At 38.2% G+C, this 19,708-nt stretch overlaps 3 protein-coding genes across 4 annotated transcripts; 2 read left to right on the top strand and 1 right to left on the bottom strand.

The window, feature by feature from the left end:
- Positions 1-187: 187 nt before the first annotated feature.
- LOC105692193 (protein O-mannosyltransferase 1) lies at positions 188-3,596 on the bottom strand. The gene is made up of 7 exons (XM_012411240.3): positions 3,297-3,596; positions 2,983-3,167; positions 2,607-2,908; positions 2,352-2,526; positions 1,181-2,267; positions 797-1,098; positions 188-721 (listed from the first exon to the last, which is right to left on the bottom strand). The coding sequence occupies exons 1-7, from the start codon at positions 3,423-3,425 to the stop codon at positions 535-537; spliced, it is 2,367 nt and encodes a 788-aa protein (XP_012266663.2). The 5' UTR covers positions 3,426-3,596; the 3' UTR covers positions 188-534.
- Positions 3,597-3,776: 180 nt separating this feature from the next.
- LOC105692201 (ATPase WRNIP1-like) lies at positions 3,777-6,104 on the top strand. Of its 2 annotated transcripts, XM_048652751.1 has the most exons (4): positions 3,777-4,592; positions 4,684-4,872; positions 5,006-5,836; positions 5,944-6,104. In XM_048652751.1, the coding sequence occupies exons 1-4, from the start codon at positions 4,254-4,256 to the stop codon at positions 5,959-5,961; spliced, it is 1,377 nt and encodes a 458-aa protein (XP_048508708.1). In that variant the 5' UTR covers positions 3,777-4,253; the 3' UTR covers positions 5,962-6,104. The 2 variants fall into 2 exon arrangements, with proteins under 2 accessions (XP_048508708.1, XP_048508706.1); XM_048652749.1 differs by having other exon boundaries at positions 5,006-6,086.
- An 847-nt stretch (positions 6,105-6,951) lies between these two features.
- On the top strand, positions 6,952-16,165 carry LOC105692230 (protein slowmo). The gene is made up of 5 exons (XM_012411294.3): positions 6,952-7,234; positions 7,398-7,563; positions 8,572-8,658; positions 14,478-14,651; positions 14,764-16,165. The coding sequence occupies exons 1-5, from the start codon at positions 7,203-7,205 to the stop codon at positions 14,995-14,997; spliced, it is 693 nt and encodes a 230-aa protein (XP_012266717.1). The 5' UTR covers positions 6,952-7,202; the 3' UTR covers positions 14,998-16,165.
- The last annotated feature ends 3,543 nt before the right edge of the window (positions 16,166-19,708 follow it).

Raw genomic sequence — 19,708 nt, 5'->3', positions numbered from 1 at the left:
ACAAATAGTCAAATACGCATTTCTTATGAATTATCATGTTCAATTTGTGTAAATATAATATTCAGCAGCTTTTTGGAGCGTCATCTTATATGGATCACATCATGTTGTAATTTTAATGAATGTCTTGTAATAGATTCGGTAGACAAATTAGGAAAATAAACAATCAATGTCAACAAATCTTTTTTGTTTTATGGTGTAAATAGTGATTTATTTCTCTTTTTTCCACAAATGGATATACTTTAGAACATGTACTGAATTGTCTTCCGACAGTTTGATGTACTTGTAATACTAATAAATACTATAAAAAATCGGGATATCTTTGTAGAAGGTAGTGCAAATGCTTTTTAGCAAATAGACACGCTTGGTATGGATCGCCATCCAGTCGTTATACTTTATGTTGAAAATAATTACAGATTTTTGCTTAGTCAATACATAAATCAACTGGCGGCGTAATAGTACTATAATTGATAAGTACGAAAATCTCAAACTGTACTATGAATGAGTACGTTAACAAACTTAGTAGACTTACCAGACTCAAGTTTTGTGGATAATGAAATCCCATGTATCACGCCATCTTAATTTCAATATTTCCGTGACGGTCAATGGGGTCATTCCATAGCTTAGTACGGCGAACTTCTTAAATACAAATATAATTGATCCGATCCATGCGGCGATACCTAATTTGTACAAGTATAAAGCAAGATTCCATTTCAGTCTTGTCCTGTGAAGTAGAAATTGTTTTGTAATTTTCAGAGCAGTTTATAATATATGGTATTTTTAGACATCATAGGCTTACCCAATTAAATAGTGTAGATGATCTATCACTGCTGACGTTATCAAAACTTTAAAAACAAATGCCGGCAAATAATGGTGTAGAAATAAAGTCCGTTCTATAAAAAAGAAAGGCAAAAAATGCAGTAAGTATCCAATGAGTAAGACTTCTCCAAAACCGACAAATCGATTCCACTCTTTGTCAGATATATCAAAACACAGTCTTCTACGTCTCATTAAATAAAATACCAGGAGGCAGGAATATGTTAAAATAGATATAGCCCCGGAATACCAAACGACTATGTTGCCAAGTAAGTGCACCTGAGCCTGGGAAATAAGAATCAATTACAGCTACATACTATTGAATACTTTATAAAGACTTGTGATGGATAACTTCTGTTATTCTTACGTTACTCTCAGTTGAAACCCAGTATGCGATACCACGTGTCATTAATGGCCATTCCAGTGGATCGCTGGAGTACATGTGACTGTTTTGACCCTCTTGGGCATTAAAAAACATTTTTGTTTGTAGTTCAACAAACTTTTCCCAGAAGCTAAGTGTAGTAGCTCGTAATGGTATCATTTCAGCTCCAACTAACTCTCTTTCCCTCTGCTTTTGGTCTTCACTTTTAGTATACCTATGTTCTTCAACATTCCAGACTGTATCAGGTTGTTCTATAATTCTATCAGCTACAATTTCGTGCTGATTATATCCCCAATCCGGTAATTGTCTGCCACTAAATTTTAGTGCTTGCTCAGTGTTCACGTGGATTAAACGTATTTGGCTCTGAATAGTATGCCAAATCGGTCCAGTTTGGTCTCTATTGATTATGTCCACTCTCCAAAGATTTTGTGCCGGCATTGAAACATTGTAGTCAATGTAGCAAGAAACTTCTTGATTTTGTGGGGACATCGGTGCAGCAACATCGTGGGAGTTTAATGCTCTGCTACTTATTCCGTGAACAAGCTGGATTACGTCTCCATGCTTTATCGGCTCAATAGGCTTTGACACAACAAGGCCATCGATTCCAGGTCTCTTCACTATCCACCAATTATTTACGTCTTTAAACGAATAACAAGTTACTTGTTGTTGATGGGAACTCCCACGATTATCCGGGTAACGAAGTGGATACACCTGGTTGTGACTGTGTAACCAGCACGCACGGCCATGGGTATGTCTCAAAGTGATTTGGGAACCGTGTGCGACCTCCAATGGCTGACCCTTTGTGATACTCGCCAAGCCACCTTCCAAACTTGCTTGAAAGGCACTCGTCATTACTGAATCATGGGGCCCAGCCTTTGTGAGTATGGATAAATGCACATAAAACACCCCAATGTAGATGAATATTGGGATTGTTATGAGCACTATCAGTCTAGCTAGTAAATGAATGTATAAAACCGCCGTAGATAAATATTTATGTGGAATCAGGCTCCAGTAATCGCGAGCAATAAGAGCCAACGAAAGAAGCAGAGAGTAAAATCCAACATACTTCACGCTGAAAATATAATAACAGAAAATTTTTTATCCTTATTCACCATAGATTCCATCATCATGAGTATTTGCATCTTGTGAAACAGACCATAAAGCACAAGTCAAATTAACAGCTGCTAGGGAGAGCCATATCCACCAAGAAATGGTAAATGGCTTGTCCATAATTTTCCGAAACTTCCCAACACAGAGCAAGCCGAAAAGGGAAAACTGAATTAAAATGCTTTCCATCAGGATAAACCTTGACTGAGTCAAAAGTGCGTTGTCTGAAATAAAAAAAAAAGCTTATTAGGAACATTCGATTCATCAATCGCGTGATTGATGTATCAGAAAATTGAAAACTTGCCGAATAACAACATCAGCCCAGCTATAGCGGCACTCCATTGCTTTAAACCTAATTCGAGAGCCAAATGATAAACCGTAGGTAAAACTAAGCTCCCGCAGAGTGCAGGGACAATTCTTAGCGCAAACAGAGGCACTAGATCTGTATATTCGCTTCCTATTCTATCAAACTTGAATTTTCCATCGAAACCAGCCAAATAAGCCGCCACTGATACCAGTTGCTTTCCCAGGGGTGGATGAGAGTCGAAGAAGTATGTTTGCTTCATATAGAGCCCAACATATTTACCATAGTGTAACTCATCAAACCTTTGATAAAAAGTTTATCGTAAATCGATAAACCGAAACAAATATATCAGCATTAATGAAAATAAAATCCTCACACTATACTTCGTGGTTCTTCCAGCCGATATAATCGAGTCACCAATCCCGCAAACAACAAAAATGCAGCTACCAAATCAATTTGTAAATTTATTGTTAACTGGTTTGGCGAAGCGTTGAGCTGTAATTCTTTTTCTGCTTTTTCCACAACATGCATTTTATTGTTAGACGTGATCTCGCTGTTATCCTGGAAAAAAAAATTTATTGATGAATTAATAATTCATCAGACCATAGATATATCGAAGCTAAATTTTTCTTGATATGGATCATTTGGCAGATTATCAACTCTATGAATATATAATAAACATTTTGTCACCTCAATCCGATCAATTTTCGCCCGGGAGTCCTTGATGTCATTGCACTCAAAATTCGCGGTAGTTCTAGAGCACGATTCAATTCTTTCTTTGTTGTCAATTGTTTTACCTTTTTTTTTAGGATTGTCCATGACGTATGAGTGGAAATTGCATGGGTTCGGAATAATAATATCGATGAAAACAGCGAAATTTTGCCAGTATTACGCGAAAATTTGGCTGCCTTGATACCCCAGCCGCGTGATCCGCGAACAGATTATAGTGGCAACGATGCTCAAGAATCACTGTGAGGAAGAAACCGGCATCATGCATCCATCCGGGTCAGCCTCATAACGGTATATAATTCTCAATTCGCCTGAAGTTATTTTGTCCGAACGTATGCTTGCACAAGCTACATACGCTTTCACAATTTCGAATAAACATCATTCTATCTGTTATCACCGTACAATTCTGCCATTTTTTTCAGGCAAAAAAATTGGACCATCATTCGATCAGTCTTGTGTAAGTGCATCTGATATTATTACAACAGCGTTAGATTATCTATTGTCAATTTTGTCAATATATTTTTACCGAGTCGGTTGAGACACGTTCGCGCGCATAGTGAATTTCAAAAAAAAATTAAATAGAGATGAGCGGGCGATCCTGAAATGTTTTACGGCTCAATCAAAAGAGTGTGAAAGGCTAATAGCAATAGTGAATGAGAAACCTTATTGAAATGGTCCTGATTAAGGTGCGGGAGAATAAAACGCAACGATCTGAGTTTATTCATGAAAATTATTTCGTTTTACATCACATTGGGTGCTGCCACCTGCTCGTAGTAATCACTTGAATCGAAAGTGCGCGTAGTATGTGAAGATAGTAGAAGAGTAGAAGCCATTCATTGGTGTAGAATTGGTGTAGAATAGTCGGAGATTTAACTGAACAAACGATTACAGCAACGAGTTGGTCAGAGTTTTCTTGAAATGGATTGTCCGATATGTGGAAAAGAGTATCAAGCCTCACAAATTGAGAGTCATGTAAATAAATGCTTGTTTTTAAATGACATGTCAGAAAATAAATCTGCATCGACAGTGAGTGAGGGTAATAAGAGACCCTTTTCTGTCGGACCTGCCGCTGGAGGTAATGAAAAACGAAAACCGACAGAACCTCTGTCGAAAAGGGGAAAGTATTCGCAGTCTGTGCAATCCAGTGAAAGTGATGACAATTATCAACAAGATTCCCATGCCAATTCTACACCCCAGGCAAAGAGGGTTTACCTTCCACCAAAGACTGGACTAGTGAACAATAAGGCATTAACAAAAGTAGGTACTTGTATCCAATATCAAAATATCATGTTCAGATAATCAAATTCCCCTTACTATTAGTTGTTAATAAATTACATGTCTTTGTTAGAGTCCTGTGAATAACAAGAAAACCTACAAAGATGACCATGTTCCACTTGCTGAGAGAGTAAGGCCCACTGCTCTTAGGACTTACGTAGGTCAAAAACATGTTCTTGGTCCACAATCGGTTCTCTTGCAGCTGCTAGAAAAAAAGGAAATCCCAAGTATGATTTTGTGGGGACCGCCTGGCTGTGGAAAGGTGATTTTCTTATCAGATGTACAATATTCTGCTGCAAATTTAATAGTTCCAACATCCGTAGGTTGGATCTGTTACAAATTCAGTGGTTTAAACGTTTGTAGGCTCAATTTTCAGCTAAACTTTCTACTTCTAGACATCCCTAGCAAACGTCATTGGTAATATGTGTAGAAAATCACCAGACGGAAAACTGCGGTTTGTGAAATTATCCGCTGCAATGTCTGGTGTAAATGACGTCAAGGATGCAGTTAGTCGAGCAGCAAATGAACTGAAGTTTGGTCGCCGATCAATAATGTTTATGGATGAGATACACCGCTTCAATAAGCTTCAGCAAGATATATTCCTACCACACGTTGAGGCTGGGACAATAACCTTGGTAGGTGCGACAACTGAGAATCCGTGTTTCAGCTTAAACTCAGCCTTATTAAGCAGATGCCGTGTCGTTGTCTTGGAGAAGCTGGCAACTCCAGATCTGGTATCGATTATCCAGAATGCTGTCACATTCTCAGATGGTAGAGTCCACATTGCCTCCGGGAAACCAGCTTCAAATGAGAAAATCGAAGAGAGGAGTTCGCATGATTCGGAGTTTGATTCCACCAGCTCTCTCGAATCTGAAGACACTTATCCGCCAAGGTTCTTGGTCGATGCACAGACTGTGCAGTGGCTAGCTGAAACCTGTGATGGAGATGCACGCATTGCTCTTGGAGGTCTGGAACTAGCTATTCAAGCTAAGTCACCCAACGAAGAAGAATTTTTGAATCAAGGTCCAGGTCTCATAACTTTGGATGATGTGAAGGAGAGTCTGAAGAAGTCTCATGTATTGTACGACAAGAAAGGTGATCAGCATTACAACATGATATCTGCTTTGCACAAGTCAGTGAGAGCTAGTGATGAGAATGCCGCACTTTATTGGCTTGCTCGCATGATTGCTGGAGGTGAAGATCCGGTTTATATCGCTAGACGTATGGTAAGAATGGCTAGTGAGGATGTCGGCTTGGCGGATCCCAATGCGTTAGGTACGTGTAATCAAAAAATCGAATCATTAGCTACGTAGAATCTATTTAACTTTCCCAGGTATGGCGGTATCGGTAATGACTGGCTGCAAGATGATCGGTATGCCAGAATCTGACGTTTTATTGGCACAGTGTGCTGTTTACTTAGCAAGAGCTCCAAAGTCTCGTCTTATGGAAGATGCTCTTAGAGCAGCTCAAAGATTAGTCGCTAATCAAAAAGGAGTACAGCCTGCAGTCCCTATCCATCTGAGATCTACCGGAAGTACAAACTTAGTGAGACTACTAGGTAAGTAGCGAGAAAAGAGTGATAACATATCTAAAATGAATATGGTAAATACCAAGAATTTCAGGACACGGAAAGGGGTACAACATGCTCCATAAGGACGTGTCTGGCCTGAATTATATGCCAGAAGGTCTTGAGGATGTCAATTTCTTTGAAGAGGAAGAATTAAGTAATATTACTGGTTAGTATTACGTTATACCATTCTCCCACAATGGAATTTGCTTTGAGTATTATGTACTATATATTTCTCTAATTCGTAGAGTTATATTCCTCGATCGTGCAACTACAATCCTCTAATTGTAATAAAGAAACAGGTTTATATCGTTGTGTAATGATCATTGTATCTGTGATGCTCTTTTGATTGTTGTTATCGCCTTCAACTAGGTGATCATCTACTTTATGGAGTGTACTACTTACCAGATTAGAACAAAGCTTGTTTCTAAATTGTTATGTGCAGGAATAAAATTATAATTTTTCACAAAATACTGACTTCCGCGTATTGGTTTTTTTTCAACACTTGCACAGATTGCTAACAAAAAACAGGTATGAACTAGTATACCTATTCATAAAGGCTCTTCAAGTACATTGAATGTTGACATTGTTTAAAGATCCCAATTTTCAAAGATGGGCTGCACTGACATCAGTTGCTGTGTCGCCATGCGTGAAGTCAAGATGCAATTTTAAATCAACCGGATATGTGTCTGAATATGGCGGCACCATTCAGTGGTTTCCCTCACCTCTCGCCCATCGTTAGGTGGGGGGAGAATCTAGCTCTACAATTTTTTTCATTCTTTCATTCCTTTGGCGCTGAGTGCCCCTGAATTCTTTGAGGACTTTTAATCTTACACTTTCTAAAGTCTGACATCCGATTGATAGTACTGTTTGTTCGTAAATTCAACCAAGTTTATTGTGTGTATTGTATTCGGTGTAGTGTTTGGAGGTGATAAATTACCACAAAATCAGTTATTGGTTAATCCTGCAAAGATCAGGGGACGATATAATTTGGATCTCTTGGAAATATCTAGAATATAAACAATATGAAGATCTGGAATGTAGAATATGAATTTAAGTAAGCCAAGGCCGTAGATTTACTGTATTGAATTATGAATCACCTGCATTCGTTGTCCTCCACTGTCCTTCAACTTAACCCTTGAGTCAAATCGACTTTGGTTCCTAACCTAACTTTATGCAACTAACAAGATCTTAAGTCAAATCTCCCTATTCTATTTCAGTCACCCCTGGGAAACTGTGGCAAAGGCGATATGGAGGAAGTATCCGAATCCAATGAACCCAGCGGTCATCGGTATTGATGTAATAGACAGAAAAATTGTCGATGGAGTTTTACACACACATAGAATTGTTTCCAGTGAATGGGGTTTTCCCAGATGGGCGGAAGCTGTGAGTTTCAATAATAATCTGTCATTTTTGGTTAGTTAATCTTATCCTTATGACCATGCCATCTCTTCACCTCAAAATCAAGCTTTGATGATGCAATTCTTCAGACTCAGTGATGATACAGAGAGAAAAAGGAGTCCAAAAATATTCCAGTTATGTTACATAATAGCCTGTCACCCTTTGCTGTGTGCGTTCTGTGTGTGTGTGAGATGTTTGTGGGTTTTACACATTGACTTATTCTTCGAAAGAGTATGCTGGTTCATACGCAATTGACTTGAGACTAAACACAAGATCTGTCATTTGAGGTTGCAGGAATCAGATTATCCGCAATGATTGAGATTACCGATTAAACAGTAACAAAAATATGACCACAACATAAGTGATTCATGACAATTAAGCATTTAGCGTTTCCTAGGTTTTTGAATAATTCCATTCTGTGTCATTTAACTTTTTTTTGTATAGTATGACAGATAGTAAAGTAATACTCTGTTACGAAAAACACGCCTACCTTCATTTTACTGTTTTGAATAAATAGGATTATGGACACCTTCTTATTCATAATTAGTAAGAGTCAAGACTTACAATTAGTTAAAAATATCATCTTCTGTTAAAGAACCTCACTTACATCCTTTGCAATTTTTCATTTTACAAAGCTTATTTTTTCATATATTGTTTCTGAGGTAATTAATTGTTCTGCTATTATTATACCACTCATGATATTTGTGACCGAATATCTTAATTCCTTCATTTACTTTCTGGTTTATATTTCTTACTCATTTTTTGTACTCACATCTGAACTGAAATTATTCAATTCTTCGGTACGACGACCTCATGGTACTATATCTCATTCTCTCACCTCATTGAACCCTAATTGGCTTCAATTGCTGTACGGTTGACAAATGAAATCACATGGTTATATGTAATGAAATGAACATTGACCCTTTTGAATAGCTCATATGTTTTGACTTCCAAAATTGGCAATGTTTTGAACAAGGTTTGTTTTTTTTTCAGCTTATAGGAACTGCTTCAGTTTGCTATGCTAGTGAAATGAGTGAGGTGGATATTGAGAAGAAACAAATTACACTAAAAACTAGAAACGTGAGTATATTTCCAGTTTAATCTACATACTTGTATCCTACATGCTTGAATATTACGACTGCTGAAGTGTTAGCTTAGCCAATCGATGATTTCAATAATCGGCATAACAAAGGATTGAATATTTAATAATACAAAAGATTGCTGTTTCATTCAAATCTCGGATCTTAAAATATTATGTGAAATATTTCCACATTTCGATTCCAATTGGTTTCAAATTGATCAAGTCTAACTGGGAGTTGAAAATTCAGTTACCACTAGTTACTTTTTGCCAGTGTATTCTAGTGACGGCTGTACAGCTGACCCTGAAAAACGATCGACCAGTTGGTTTATTTTGGTTACACCGAATTGGACGTAGTGCCAGCTCTGAAATGATTTCAGTAGGCTCAATACGAATTTTCCGCATTGAATGAGTTCAGGACAAACTGTCCTGATCGAATTATTCTCCATTGATTCAAAGGTTCAATATTCGTTTGTCGTTTATTAGCGTTCGTAATCAATGTACTATACATTTTTCGGATCATCAAATATTGAATGAAATTCTTACTTCTCACAATTTCATTCATTGTCAATCTATTGAACTTTGCAAATTTATTCAGTTACCGACTGAACGAACAACCCTTGTGCGGAGGGTAACACGTTGCGCGCTTCATTTACCAAATATCGTAGCGAGATGGCGTTAGAAGGGTTGCTCGAAGTCGGAGCATTCAGAAATCAAATAAATCTTCGTATATCCATAAAATCCCCAAATATTTGAGAATATAAAGATTAAACTGTATTCGATTCAAAGTAGCAATGAAAATTTTCTTAAAAATAGTAAAACAAACTAATGCTGTGAAATTCTAAACCACGTGTATATACGCGGTTATTTTTTTGGTTTTTGTGCCATGCCACATCCAATCAACGAAACGTCAAAATATGAATGGATGGATCTAATTTGTGTGTTTGTAAATTCAATTTTTTATTCATGAACCAAAAACCAATCGTGCGATATTTGATAACAAAATATATTGGTATCCCGGAAATTATTACTTTTTTGTCTCTCGTTTCTTTTATGGTAACAATAAATAAATAAATCCCGTCCAATTAATCGCGTTCTATGTGTACATGCATGTATTTTATTATATTTATCGAACAAACAGTCTGACAGTCACGTGGAATATTTTTCAATTTCATTTTTCATTTCTCTTGTTTTTAATTCGTATATTGTATTTTCGCTACGACCGCCCTGTAGGTATCATATTATACAGACGCATGCCGCTTAATTTTGTTTATTTACAAATGTGAAACATTTTTGTCAGAATTTTCGTTGTAAACGATTTCTCGTTTGATTGTGAGTTCACGTTCATATAGTTGTAGTTTCGGTGATCCTTTTTCAGCCACTGCTCTCAATGGGTTGTACAATTTATTTGAAACTTCTCGGGGTTTCTGTAGCGACTTATAGGTGTATAAGAGAGAAGGGGTCAGAAAAATTTTCACTACATTCTCTCCCTAATATTTTTACTCTTTTTCCTTTTGCTTTTGCTGCTACTGCTGCTGCTGCTGCACTACCGAACACACGCTCGGATTATATTCATGACGCGTAGTAAAGTTTGATGGTAGGTTGCTAGATGTTTTGATGATTTCAGCAGAAATTCTGAACGCGTTTCACCGCTATAGTGGAGCGAACGCCAACCGTCCTCGCGTCTTTGAATATCACAATTGAAGACCGGAAACGCGCAGGCAAATCACATACCTAAATTTTCAACCTTCGCATGCTGCTGCTGTTGCCGCATATAGGTGTGTGAAGCTTTTTCCAAATTTTCTCTCCTTTCCACATCCTACCATTATATTACACAATTTACTCGCATAAAGAACACAAAATTTCAACAGCGCGCATGCGAGGGCGATGCAATTTTTTGTTCTAGCAAAATTCTAAACCTCCCTATTGCGATTAGATGGGTACATGTCTATGCTATACGGAAAAAAAGATTAAAAATAAACATCCTATCGTTGTTCATCGATTGTATATCGTTGATATTTCTTTTTTCTTTGTTGAGTTTGGTAAACCTGTGCAGCATACGCTGCAGTGTAATTCTGCATCAGGGTTTAAAGGTAGACGGCCGTCGTGGATATGATAGGTTATTGATGGGCGCATTACCGGCGCATGGCTTCGGGGTTTCCGGGAAGCATTATCCTCCGGCACCGAGAAGAGCTATAGCTGCTGCTCCTGGATCTAAAGAGAAACTACCCCTTTATACTGATCCAGAAAAAAGGAACGCCACGAAATATAAATATATGAAAATATGAGGAGAAAAAAGAATCAGATATAAAGAAAAGAAAGTCTCTGAATAAGAAGAAGCAAAATATTACACCAGCCATCCATTTGGAAAATTGACGAGGAGAAAAGTTTCCGAACATATGTATCCATGCGTGATTCATTTTTTTTTCTTCTATTTCGACGTCCTCGTTATCTATTAATATCCAATTATTCAAATCAAGTGAATAAGTTAGACTCGCTGTACTCGCGACGGTGTATATCTAGGAATACCTATATTTTGTACACAGGGGAATTTTATCCGCTTCCATATTTCTTTGCTCATACAATCTCTGCAGCAGCAGCAGCAGTTTGCGTGTACGGTTTACTTCTATATCCGCTTCAGGGTTCAACTTGAATTGAACAATTCCCTGTAGATTCTATAATACATATATGTGCATGTATAACTGCACTGTTTACTCGCGGGCAGGTAAGGGTATATATAGATATATACATATATTTATATATACATAACTTATAGTTACTCATGTAAACTTGTGTATTGTTTGTGAAAAGCATGAATAAGAAAACAGAAGCAGAATAAAGAGAATCTTTGAGTAAAAGACAAGTTGAAAAATTAAAGTGCAGGAAAGAAAGAGAAGGGTAGTTGAATTTCCTAACGTTCACGCAACGCGCCAAATTAAAAGACGAAAATTCTTTGATCAAGTATCGGAATATGGCAAAAAGTGAAAATACGTTGTACGTCTCTGGTCGCCTACGTTAATAAAGCTTACCTTCAAATTCAGACGAACGAAGATTTTTTTGTCAATTTTATTTCGGTACTTCTTCGTTGAAAATTTCAATCACAGAAATAAGAAAGCTAATACAACATATCGCACACCACGTATTCAGAAATTCGTGCTTTGATTTTGTACCACGTACGTACTACCATACACACGAAATTCTATACCATGGCATTGCGTTAGTTAACGTACGAGTGAGGCTGCATTGGGAAGAAGAGAAGGAGGAGGAGGCGGTGTACAGACTGGAGAGATGTTAGGTGTTCGTCGATGTTCTGTGGGTTTGCAATTAGTAATTCTAGTTCTAGTTGGGGCCCGGTTTACATTCACCCCACCATAGGAGAGACAGTACTTCTAACCACCTTGATATATGTGTATATAACCTGTACCTACGCCCAATTCCATAGTCCCAAGAGCAAAATATCTCCTGTCCCCTCCGCCCTCTACCCCTCGCGATACTCTAACTTACCGTATAATACGTCCTGACGTACGGCAGATTGTTTAACCAAAATATAATATTACACTTATTCTTGGATTTTCGAACACTGTCGGTCATCAGTCTTATGCTACGTTTTCGTAAATTTCCTTCTTTTATTTCATACCTCCAATTTCTATTCGTATGGTAGCGCTGTCGTGGAGAACTTCAACGGGTATAACTTGTAAAATAGATACGTAGATAATACCCACCGACAAACAAAATATGTTGGAATCGACCACACTGTACTATGTAGAGATGGGAGCGAGGAGGAGGCATGTCGAAATTAATATCGTGGCGGTGTTAGCGCTGATGCCGTGGGGAATCTTCTGGGGTAGGTAGCAGCGTCCCGGTTATCCTCTTTCTCTTTTCCCCTTCGGTACCCATATTCCCGTATTTATAGTATATATAAAGGTGCGATGCAACGGCACCCGCCATTTGAATTATTATACCAACGACCCCTTTAAATCATAAAGGTAACAAAATTTACGCTATTATATATATATATTTGTACATGTGCACGTACATAGTGTACCGGCAAAATGACCCATACCCTGGCTGTGCCGTTGGTGGTGATAGTGATGGTTGGTTTCCATCGGCTTTCTCTGTCTGCTGATAAATTTTATTATACTCCTGTACCTTCCGTCGTTTGCATTCTCCTATGTATAAACATTTGTTAGGTATAGTAAACCAAGAGGATGAGAGAAGCAACTGTAACAGTCAGTCTTTGAATTGATTAGAATATGGGCGTTTCGAGTATCCCGAATCTGCAACATTTAATTCGCATGCACATATGCAAGTACTGCACAGATAATCATTATTTACTTTTCCATCCTTCACCCCAGTATCGTGTCTCTAGATCCCCCCCCCCCTCTCCTAAACTTGCGTAACCACCCTTTGACGGAATTATCTCGTAATTATGTAGTGAATTTGCCTCCCCTGCACATTGTCATTATTTATACTGTATTCAATTTTTTTCCCCGCAGCGCTCGGTCTGAATATCTTGAATGATTGAACTCGTATACAGTATAACGTTTGATTCAGTGAGTCTTGTGAGTAAGTGGACGTATTATCGTTGAGAGTTCGTTGAATGATGAGACTTGGGCGTCTAGAGATCCTCTTGACAATAATCAGTTAAACTATGTTAAGTACAGATTAAGCTTGCTCCTTGAGCCAGCGGCTAATGAGGTGCAGACCAGAGCTTGAATGCTGCAAATACGCTACCTATGTTGCACCGCATGGAAATTTTGCGAATAATGGTGCTGCATAAGCAGTAAACGTTGCAGAATCAGCCGGTTTTGTAGTGGTTCGATCTCGGAAAATCCTCTCAATTACGTGGAAATGCTAATTGCAAACGGTGGTATAGATATCATGGTACTTTATGGAGAAACCCTCGGTGGCCGCGTCTAGGTATATCGGGGCCGTGGTACGGGGAATGTATAATAAAACTGCACGTGTTCTCGAATTACATATGAATTAAATGGAAAGGTTACAGGGTACGTGCACGTACCAGTTATTTATATTTATGTTGAAATGTTTAAAATATAAAAATGAGAAAAACGTTTTAACGCAAGAACACACCCAGTTTAAACACAAGAGTTGAAATGAAAAGCAAACAAACTCGTCCATGCAGTAGCTGCTGATGATGCTGATGCCGCTAACGCGTTTTATATAATTGCGACATATCGTGCCCCTCGTCATGATTATCGTCAGATAAAGGTTTTTCAAAGTAGGCGCGTATACATATACACCTATAAATAATATGCATTGTCACAATCAGGAAATTGCATGGGATCTTTGTGCATAAAGCTTTGTTGTCGTTGCTTTTGCAGGATGAAACTAGCTACGACAATCGGTCGTGTATGCATGCATGCGCGGCTTGTGCGATGGTATATGTATAATAGAAATACGTTTTGCGGAGAAATTAACGCCTAAGGCATTCGGCTATCTATAGCATTGTACCGTTCGTACTACCGCTGATGCTGCAACGATGATACTTCCCCCTTTGAGCCACAAAACCGACGGTGGTACGTAGTACCTATACACGACATTATTGCCATTGCGTATTGGTAATCAGTGCAAAGCCAACCATCCAAGCCTCTTGAACGATATCTGTATATTACCCATATAACCCCGCGTATCGCGTGTAATTATTACCTGCACATTATCCACAAATCCGTTTATAGGGTGTATAGCAACTTTGTTTGTCTCGGGATTAATTTCTCGAATAAGCTATTCGTTTATCGGCTTTATTAATTCAATTTAATTCACTTATCTTTTTTCTTTTTTTTTTTATCTATGAATGTTCCAGCTAACATTCTGCAAATATATAGGAGTTGAAGAAACTGTACAATATTCACCTCATCCGGAGAATCCTCAGAATACTCTGTTGACGCAAGAAGCTGTTGTCACAGTTCATGGGGTTCCTCTTGGCAACTACATGGAGGATATGTTGACCTCCAAAATATCAGCAAACGCGGGAAAGGTGAGAGTTATTATAATCTGATGGGGTGAAAGCGTCGTTACATCGTGAATTAATTAATTAATTATCTATAACTTTTTTTATTTTTTCTCTTCTTTTTTTTTTATATTCGAAGGGGAGACAGGCGATCGAATGGGTGATTGGAATGATCGATGCTGAGGTCAAAGATCTGGCGAACAATGCTGTGAAATCAACTGACGAACTTTTAGCCCAAACCAAAAAACAATTTGACGATCTTAGTGTTAAAACGAGAAAAAGTATGGACGATCTTCAAACAGCAGCTAAAAAATCATTCGACGAAATTCACAGTCTAACGACTCCCCCGCCACAATCTATACCGAAATTATAACTAATATATTACGCTAGTTTCAATCTTTTTTATTAATTTAATATCTGGACAGTTCAATTATCTACTGATTCCAATAACGGATGCAGAAATATTTTCTAGAGATACACATGTTGCTTCTATTAGAGAGTTTATAACTTCTCACTCCATTGACACTTTTATAAGTGTTATCATGACAATTCCGTAGCTTCCTCGTAAGGGTGAGAATTAAATTAAGTCAGGGGTAGAAAATATTTGAAAAAAAAGAAGCTTTTGTCACAGCTACGACCAAATATGGAGGAGTTTGTAAGGGAAAAGTTTTGAAAATTTCTGAATCGTGAGAAAAAACAGAAAAGGCAGAAAAGTAAAGGGGGTAAGTTGAATATATTGAAAACAGATCGGAACGGTTTCTCAAATCATACCCTGAAGAGATGCCGACAAAATTTCTCCGCCGAGAAACAATGAATATCGTACGTAAATGTTGGTTTTGTTTTTTTGTTCCAAAAACAAACGTATGAATTATTCATAATTCTTTTGATTTTAAATATAAATTAAAATTGATCAATCACGTAAATTTATTGTGAACGATTTTCGCCAGCTTTACAATAGAAAATTTTTAAAGACATATAGCTAACGAAAAAAAAAGTAAAAAGTTGAAAGAAAACTTTTGTCGTTATCTTGCACTTAGGAATTTATACGAAGATTAAATCTATATGTAAATACATATTATGTAATACAAATATTAGTATCTAATATACTTTCAAACTTTCCTCATCCGATAAATTATTAAATGCTAATTAAAGATACGCCATCAATTAAAAAAAATAGTCCTGTTCGAATCCCTTTTCTTTCACTTTTTCTCCCTGTTTTGAAAAATTAGCTAAAAAATTATTGTTACTTGAAGACATTATTGACATCGTCGTTAAACGAAATGCCGATTCCTGATAAATTCCAATATTCTTGCTAATTTACATGGAAAATGATGAAAGATGAGAGATTGTTGAATTATCAGACTGTCGATGTCTGAATCGAAGTAAATCGCTACCTCCGTCACTCTACGAGTGATAACAACGATTGCGTGGGTGGAATTTTTTCATTTTCGAATTGAGGCACTCTTAGCTATAAATATGTAAATAGTATTAATAATAATAATTACAACAATAACGAATGAAATAAATTGAATAAATTATTACCGTGGTATATTTTCAATGTAGCCTTGTACAGGTAGTTATAAAATTAACCAAAATTGGCATCATGCCGACTACGTTGTTCAAATTTACTTTGGTGCAACACGCCAATAGTCAATAGGTGAATTTAATTTTCGATATAACAATTAGCCGGACTCAGCGACCATCGACGTGTACAATGTCGCATGTATACCTTTACAGTGTCAGGTCTCTCGAAAACTGCAGGGGAGGTCGGCGTCGAGTGGCAATGTGGTGATCGGGGAAAAGGAAAGGGGTGAGGTCCCCAGAACCAGCAGTCGCGCCGATCTGTGTGTTGGACATAATTGATGGCGTCCTTTCAACATTCAATGTCTGGCTTTGTAACCGGACGAAGTCAAATATTGACAGCCTCTGATAGGTGATCAGTGATCACAGTCCCTTTAGCTTTCCATGGCAACATTCGTTTTAAACCCTGTACCTACCGTTCGCTGAATTTTCTGGTTTGCAACAGCCACCGTTTTGGCTAGATTGCTACTGCAATCTCGTACCACTTATCCAACGCACCTGCTTTGTTACCCCTGGATTTTCATTCGAGGAAAATCCGATGGTTCGGAAAATTTTGCAAACTAAAACGTGAACGATATTGAAGTTCAACCGAGACAATGAACGCGAGAGGAGAATGTTACGATTTGTATTATACATATAAACATGAAAGTGTGAATGAGGATCCAAAGGGTTTGATCGTAAAATGGTTTCAACTTTCATTGGGTATACCAGTTCCGGTTGTAGATAAAAAGGAAGAGATAAAAGGAGATAGCTCATGGTTTACACATCATGACGGGATGTCACTCTATAAAAGCTCTTTTGGTAAACGTCGCGGTGACGCAAACTGAGACGAAGTCGACGTCAACGTTCGGTCAAGATCCCCGAAGCCAATTCTTGAGTCAGTAAAAGCCATTCGTGAGCTCACCGCGGTAGCTATTTTCCTGGCTCTTTATTCTTCTTCGTCTTTTAGAACGGATGCGTAAGGCTCTCAAGGTCTACCGGAGTAAAGTATGGGCAAAGCGATTTCGTTTTAAATAAATTTATCGAGGAATATATTTACCCTATAGGTATAGCGACCGCGTCGTCGCGCTAAGCGACTAGGACAACAGGATCCCACTCGTAAAATCCAAACCATCCACCATACAACTCAACTTTAGCCGATATTCTTCAAACTATAGATCCCAGGGTGTTGAAAAACTTTGGTATACTGCGAGGGTCGTAAACAATTTTGACATTCGCCACGTAACCGTCTCGCCACACCCTTATGGCTTCTCTGCAATTTTTACGGCGTACGTCCTCCTCTGTTATTGCACAAATTACTTTTAAACGTGATTGTAGAAGCAATGGGATGAGAAACTGGATGACGATTATTTCCATTTCCGTGTCAATATATCGAAACACTCGTAGTAGTTGCTGATTTATTCGCAGAGAAATTAAAAACACCCGAAAACAAAATTCTTTGCCGAACAATAGTCCGATTTTTTTTTTTTCCAGAGATCAATTTGCGTTCGATACAGACCAGAGAAAAAGTCTTACCGGTAGCAGTTTCACTCAAAAGTTGGGGCTGAAACGCGAGAGGAGTATAAAGATATCAATTAATCCCCTGAGGCTCAAAAACTCAATCACTGGCTACTTGTAAGTCATCCAATGAGCGCGGTACCGCGGGTAGCCAAAATGAAAACTCTATCTGAAATTGATTGGAAAAAGATTAGAGTGTCGGACGAACTTGAAGTTGCATACGTGACCGATTGTTCGTCGTAAAAAATATAATATCAGCTCATACTCCGACGCTACAAAACAATTTGATGGTAAGTACCACTTGCTCTGGAGTTTCCGCATGGGTTTTAGTATCTGGAAGCGCTGAAGTTCTCCCATGATGGAAACGGGAAAACGAACGTTGGTGCGCATACGCTACGTTCATTATCATACAATTATCTTTATCTGTGTTTTTTTTTTTTTATGATATAACACATCAAATCCTGTTTTCTTTGCCCTTACAAGCTCACGTTTATTTAAAATTAGCTCTTTTATGGGAAGTGCTGATCTTACGAGCCGGTTCGCCCCGTTTTGCTTCTAGACTTGTTAACATCTTTTAAAAAGCCGCTTTTCGCACGTACACCCGGATTTTATGATCTCAACTCATATCCGTACCACTGAAAGTACTCTGAAATGATAGACTAGGCGACGCCGTAAAAACGTTTTGTGATAATATCGAATTGTGCCTACGTAAACCCCAATTTTTTTTTTTTTTTCTCAGTTTCTTACTTCGCGTGGAAGACACAAGATATTCATGAGGTGATACATAATATCTTGGCCCCCCCCCCTCAAAAGCTCTTTTGCGGTAGCTTCTAAAGTTACCACGTACACTTTCCAAACAGGTTGTAGATTTTAAACCGCAAATATGTTTCTCCAAATTGGGGTCCGATTTAAGCGCGAACTTACCTCCTCCTCTTTTCTCAATTTTCCTTATTTTCACTTCTCCCCTTTCCCTTGGCAAACGTTACGTTTGATTTTAGTGGTTTTAGTCTGGATCTTGCGAATGGCTAATAACGAACGTGCCTTGACTGCTAATCGGCTTTGCGAAGGTTTCGCGTTGGTTTGGGTTTCAACTCGAAGTAGGAACAGGAAACTGTGCATAATGTGGCTAACCATATTGCAATAAGAAAACTCGATCTGATGTAAAACTTCATTCCTTGTCTCCTTTGCTCAACGAAGGGGGAGGGATCCTCGAAAATACTTTTAATAATACAAAAATCATTAAGGAGGACTCTTTCACCGTCTTTATCAAGTGGGTTTTCAACAATCTATTTCATCTCCACGGATGCAGAAATTACGCAATCGAAAGGAAGTTTCTCCACCACTTTGTCATTGTATACACAGTTTCAGTCGATGAGAAGATGGTGTGTTGATCTTACGGGTTATGTCCTTGCTTGCGCAGCTAACTAATAGCCTCTTAGCCTTAGCTTACGAGGATCGTGCTGTACCTTTAAGCCGACAACCTCTGGGTTAAGGAAGTCCTGCGAAACCACCTTCCTCCCTTCCCCCCCGTTCGCTTTACCCCCTTCGAGCAACGCGAGCCTAAGCCGGTTCAGAGTTGCAAACAATGATCCTCCCGACAGGTCCTATCTCTCTCTGTATCTATTTATCTATCCATCTCTCTACAGATTCTCAAAGCAAGCGCAGCTTCCTCGGGAGAGTCCGTTCACAAATTAATCCCGAGATCACCGCGGGGCGACATCGATCCGTGTCGAAACTTATCGAATTTATGCTAAATTATGATACCGTGGAAACCAAGTACCCATACCATTCGAGTATATTGGATATTTAACATCTATCGCTGTCGAACTATCCCTAGCCATGCCAAGGTTGAACAATATAAACACTTCTTCTTCTCTGGAACGTGTTTTTTTTTTTTTTTTTTTACCACCGGTCGCGTGATTCAACCCCATAATCGAGGTATTTGAATCCTTAATTTTTCCATGTAATATACATTTCTGTATCGAATAATATAAACCAGATTGATA

This window comes from Athalia rosae, chromosome 3, assembly GCF_917208135.1.
Source record: "Athalia rosae chromosome 3, iyAthRosa1.1, whole genome shotgun sequence".
NCBI lineage: Eukaryota > Metazoa > Arthropoda > Insecta > Hymenoptera > Athaliidae > Athalia > Athalia rosae.
Note: the sequence above shows the minus strand (reverse complement) of the source record. Positions and strands in the feature narration are given on the sequence as shown.

Coding starts and splice junctions, on each gene's coding strand:
- LOC105692193 (XM_012411240.3), bottom strand. CDS start 3,425: ATGGACAATCCTAAAAAAAAAGGTAAAACAATTGACAACAAAGAAAGA. Junction 2,909..2,982: donor GAAGAACCACGAAGTATAGT/GTGAGGATTTTA, acceptor TTTTTATCAAAG/GTTTGATGAGTTACACTATG. Junction 2,527..2,606: donor TGGGCTGATGTTGTTATTCG/GCAAGTTTTCAA, acceptor TTTTTATTTCAG/ACAACGCACTTTTGACTCAG.
- LOC105692230 (XM_012411294.3), top strand. CDS start 7,203: ATGAAGATCTGGAATGTAGAATATGAATTTAA. Junction 7,564..8,571: donor TTCCCAGATGGGCGGAAGCT/GTGAGTTTCAAT, acceptor TTTTTTTTTCAG/CTTATAGGAACTGCTTCAGT. Junction 14,652..14,763: donor TATCAGCAAACGCGGGAAAG/GTGAGAGTTATT, acceptor TTATATTCGAAG/GGGAGACAGGCGATCGAATG.
- LOC105692201 (XM_048652749.1), top strand. CDS start 4,254: ATGGATTGTCCGATATGTGGAAAAGAGTATCAAGCCTCACAAATTGAG. Junction 4,593..4,683: donor ACAATAAGGCATTAACAAAA/GTAGGTACTTGT, acceptor TGTCTTTGTTAG/AGTCCTGTGAATAACAAGAA. Junction 4,873..5,005: donor GACCGCCTGGCTGTGGAAAG/GTGATTTTCTTA, acceptor TTCTACTTCTAG/ACATCCCTAGCAAACGTCAT.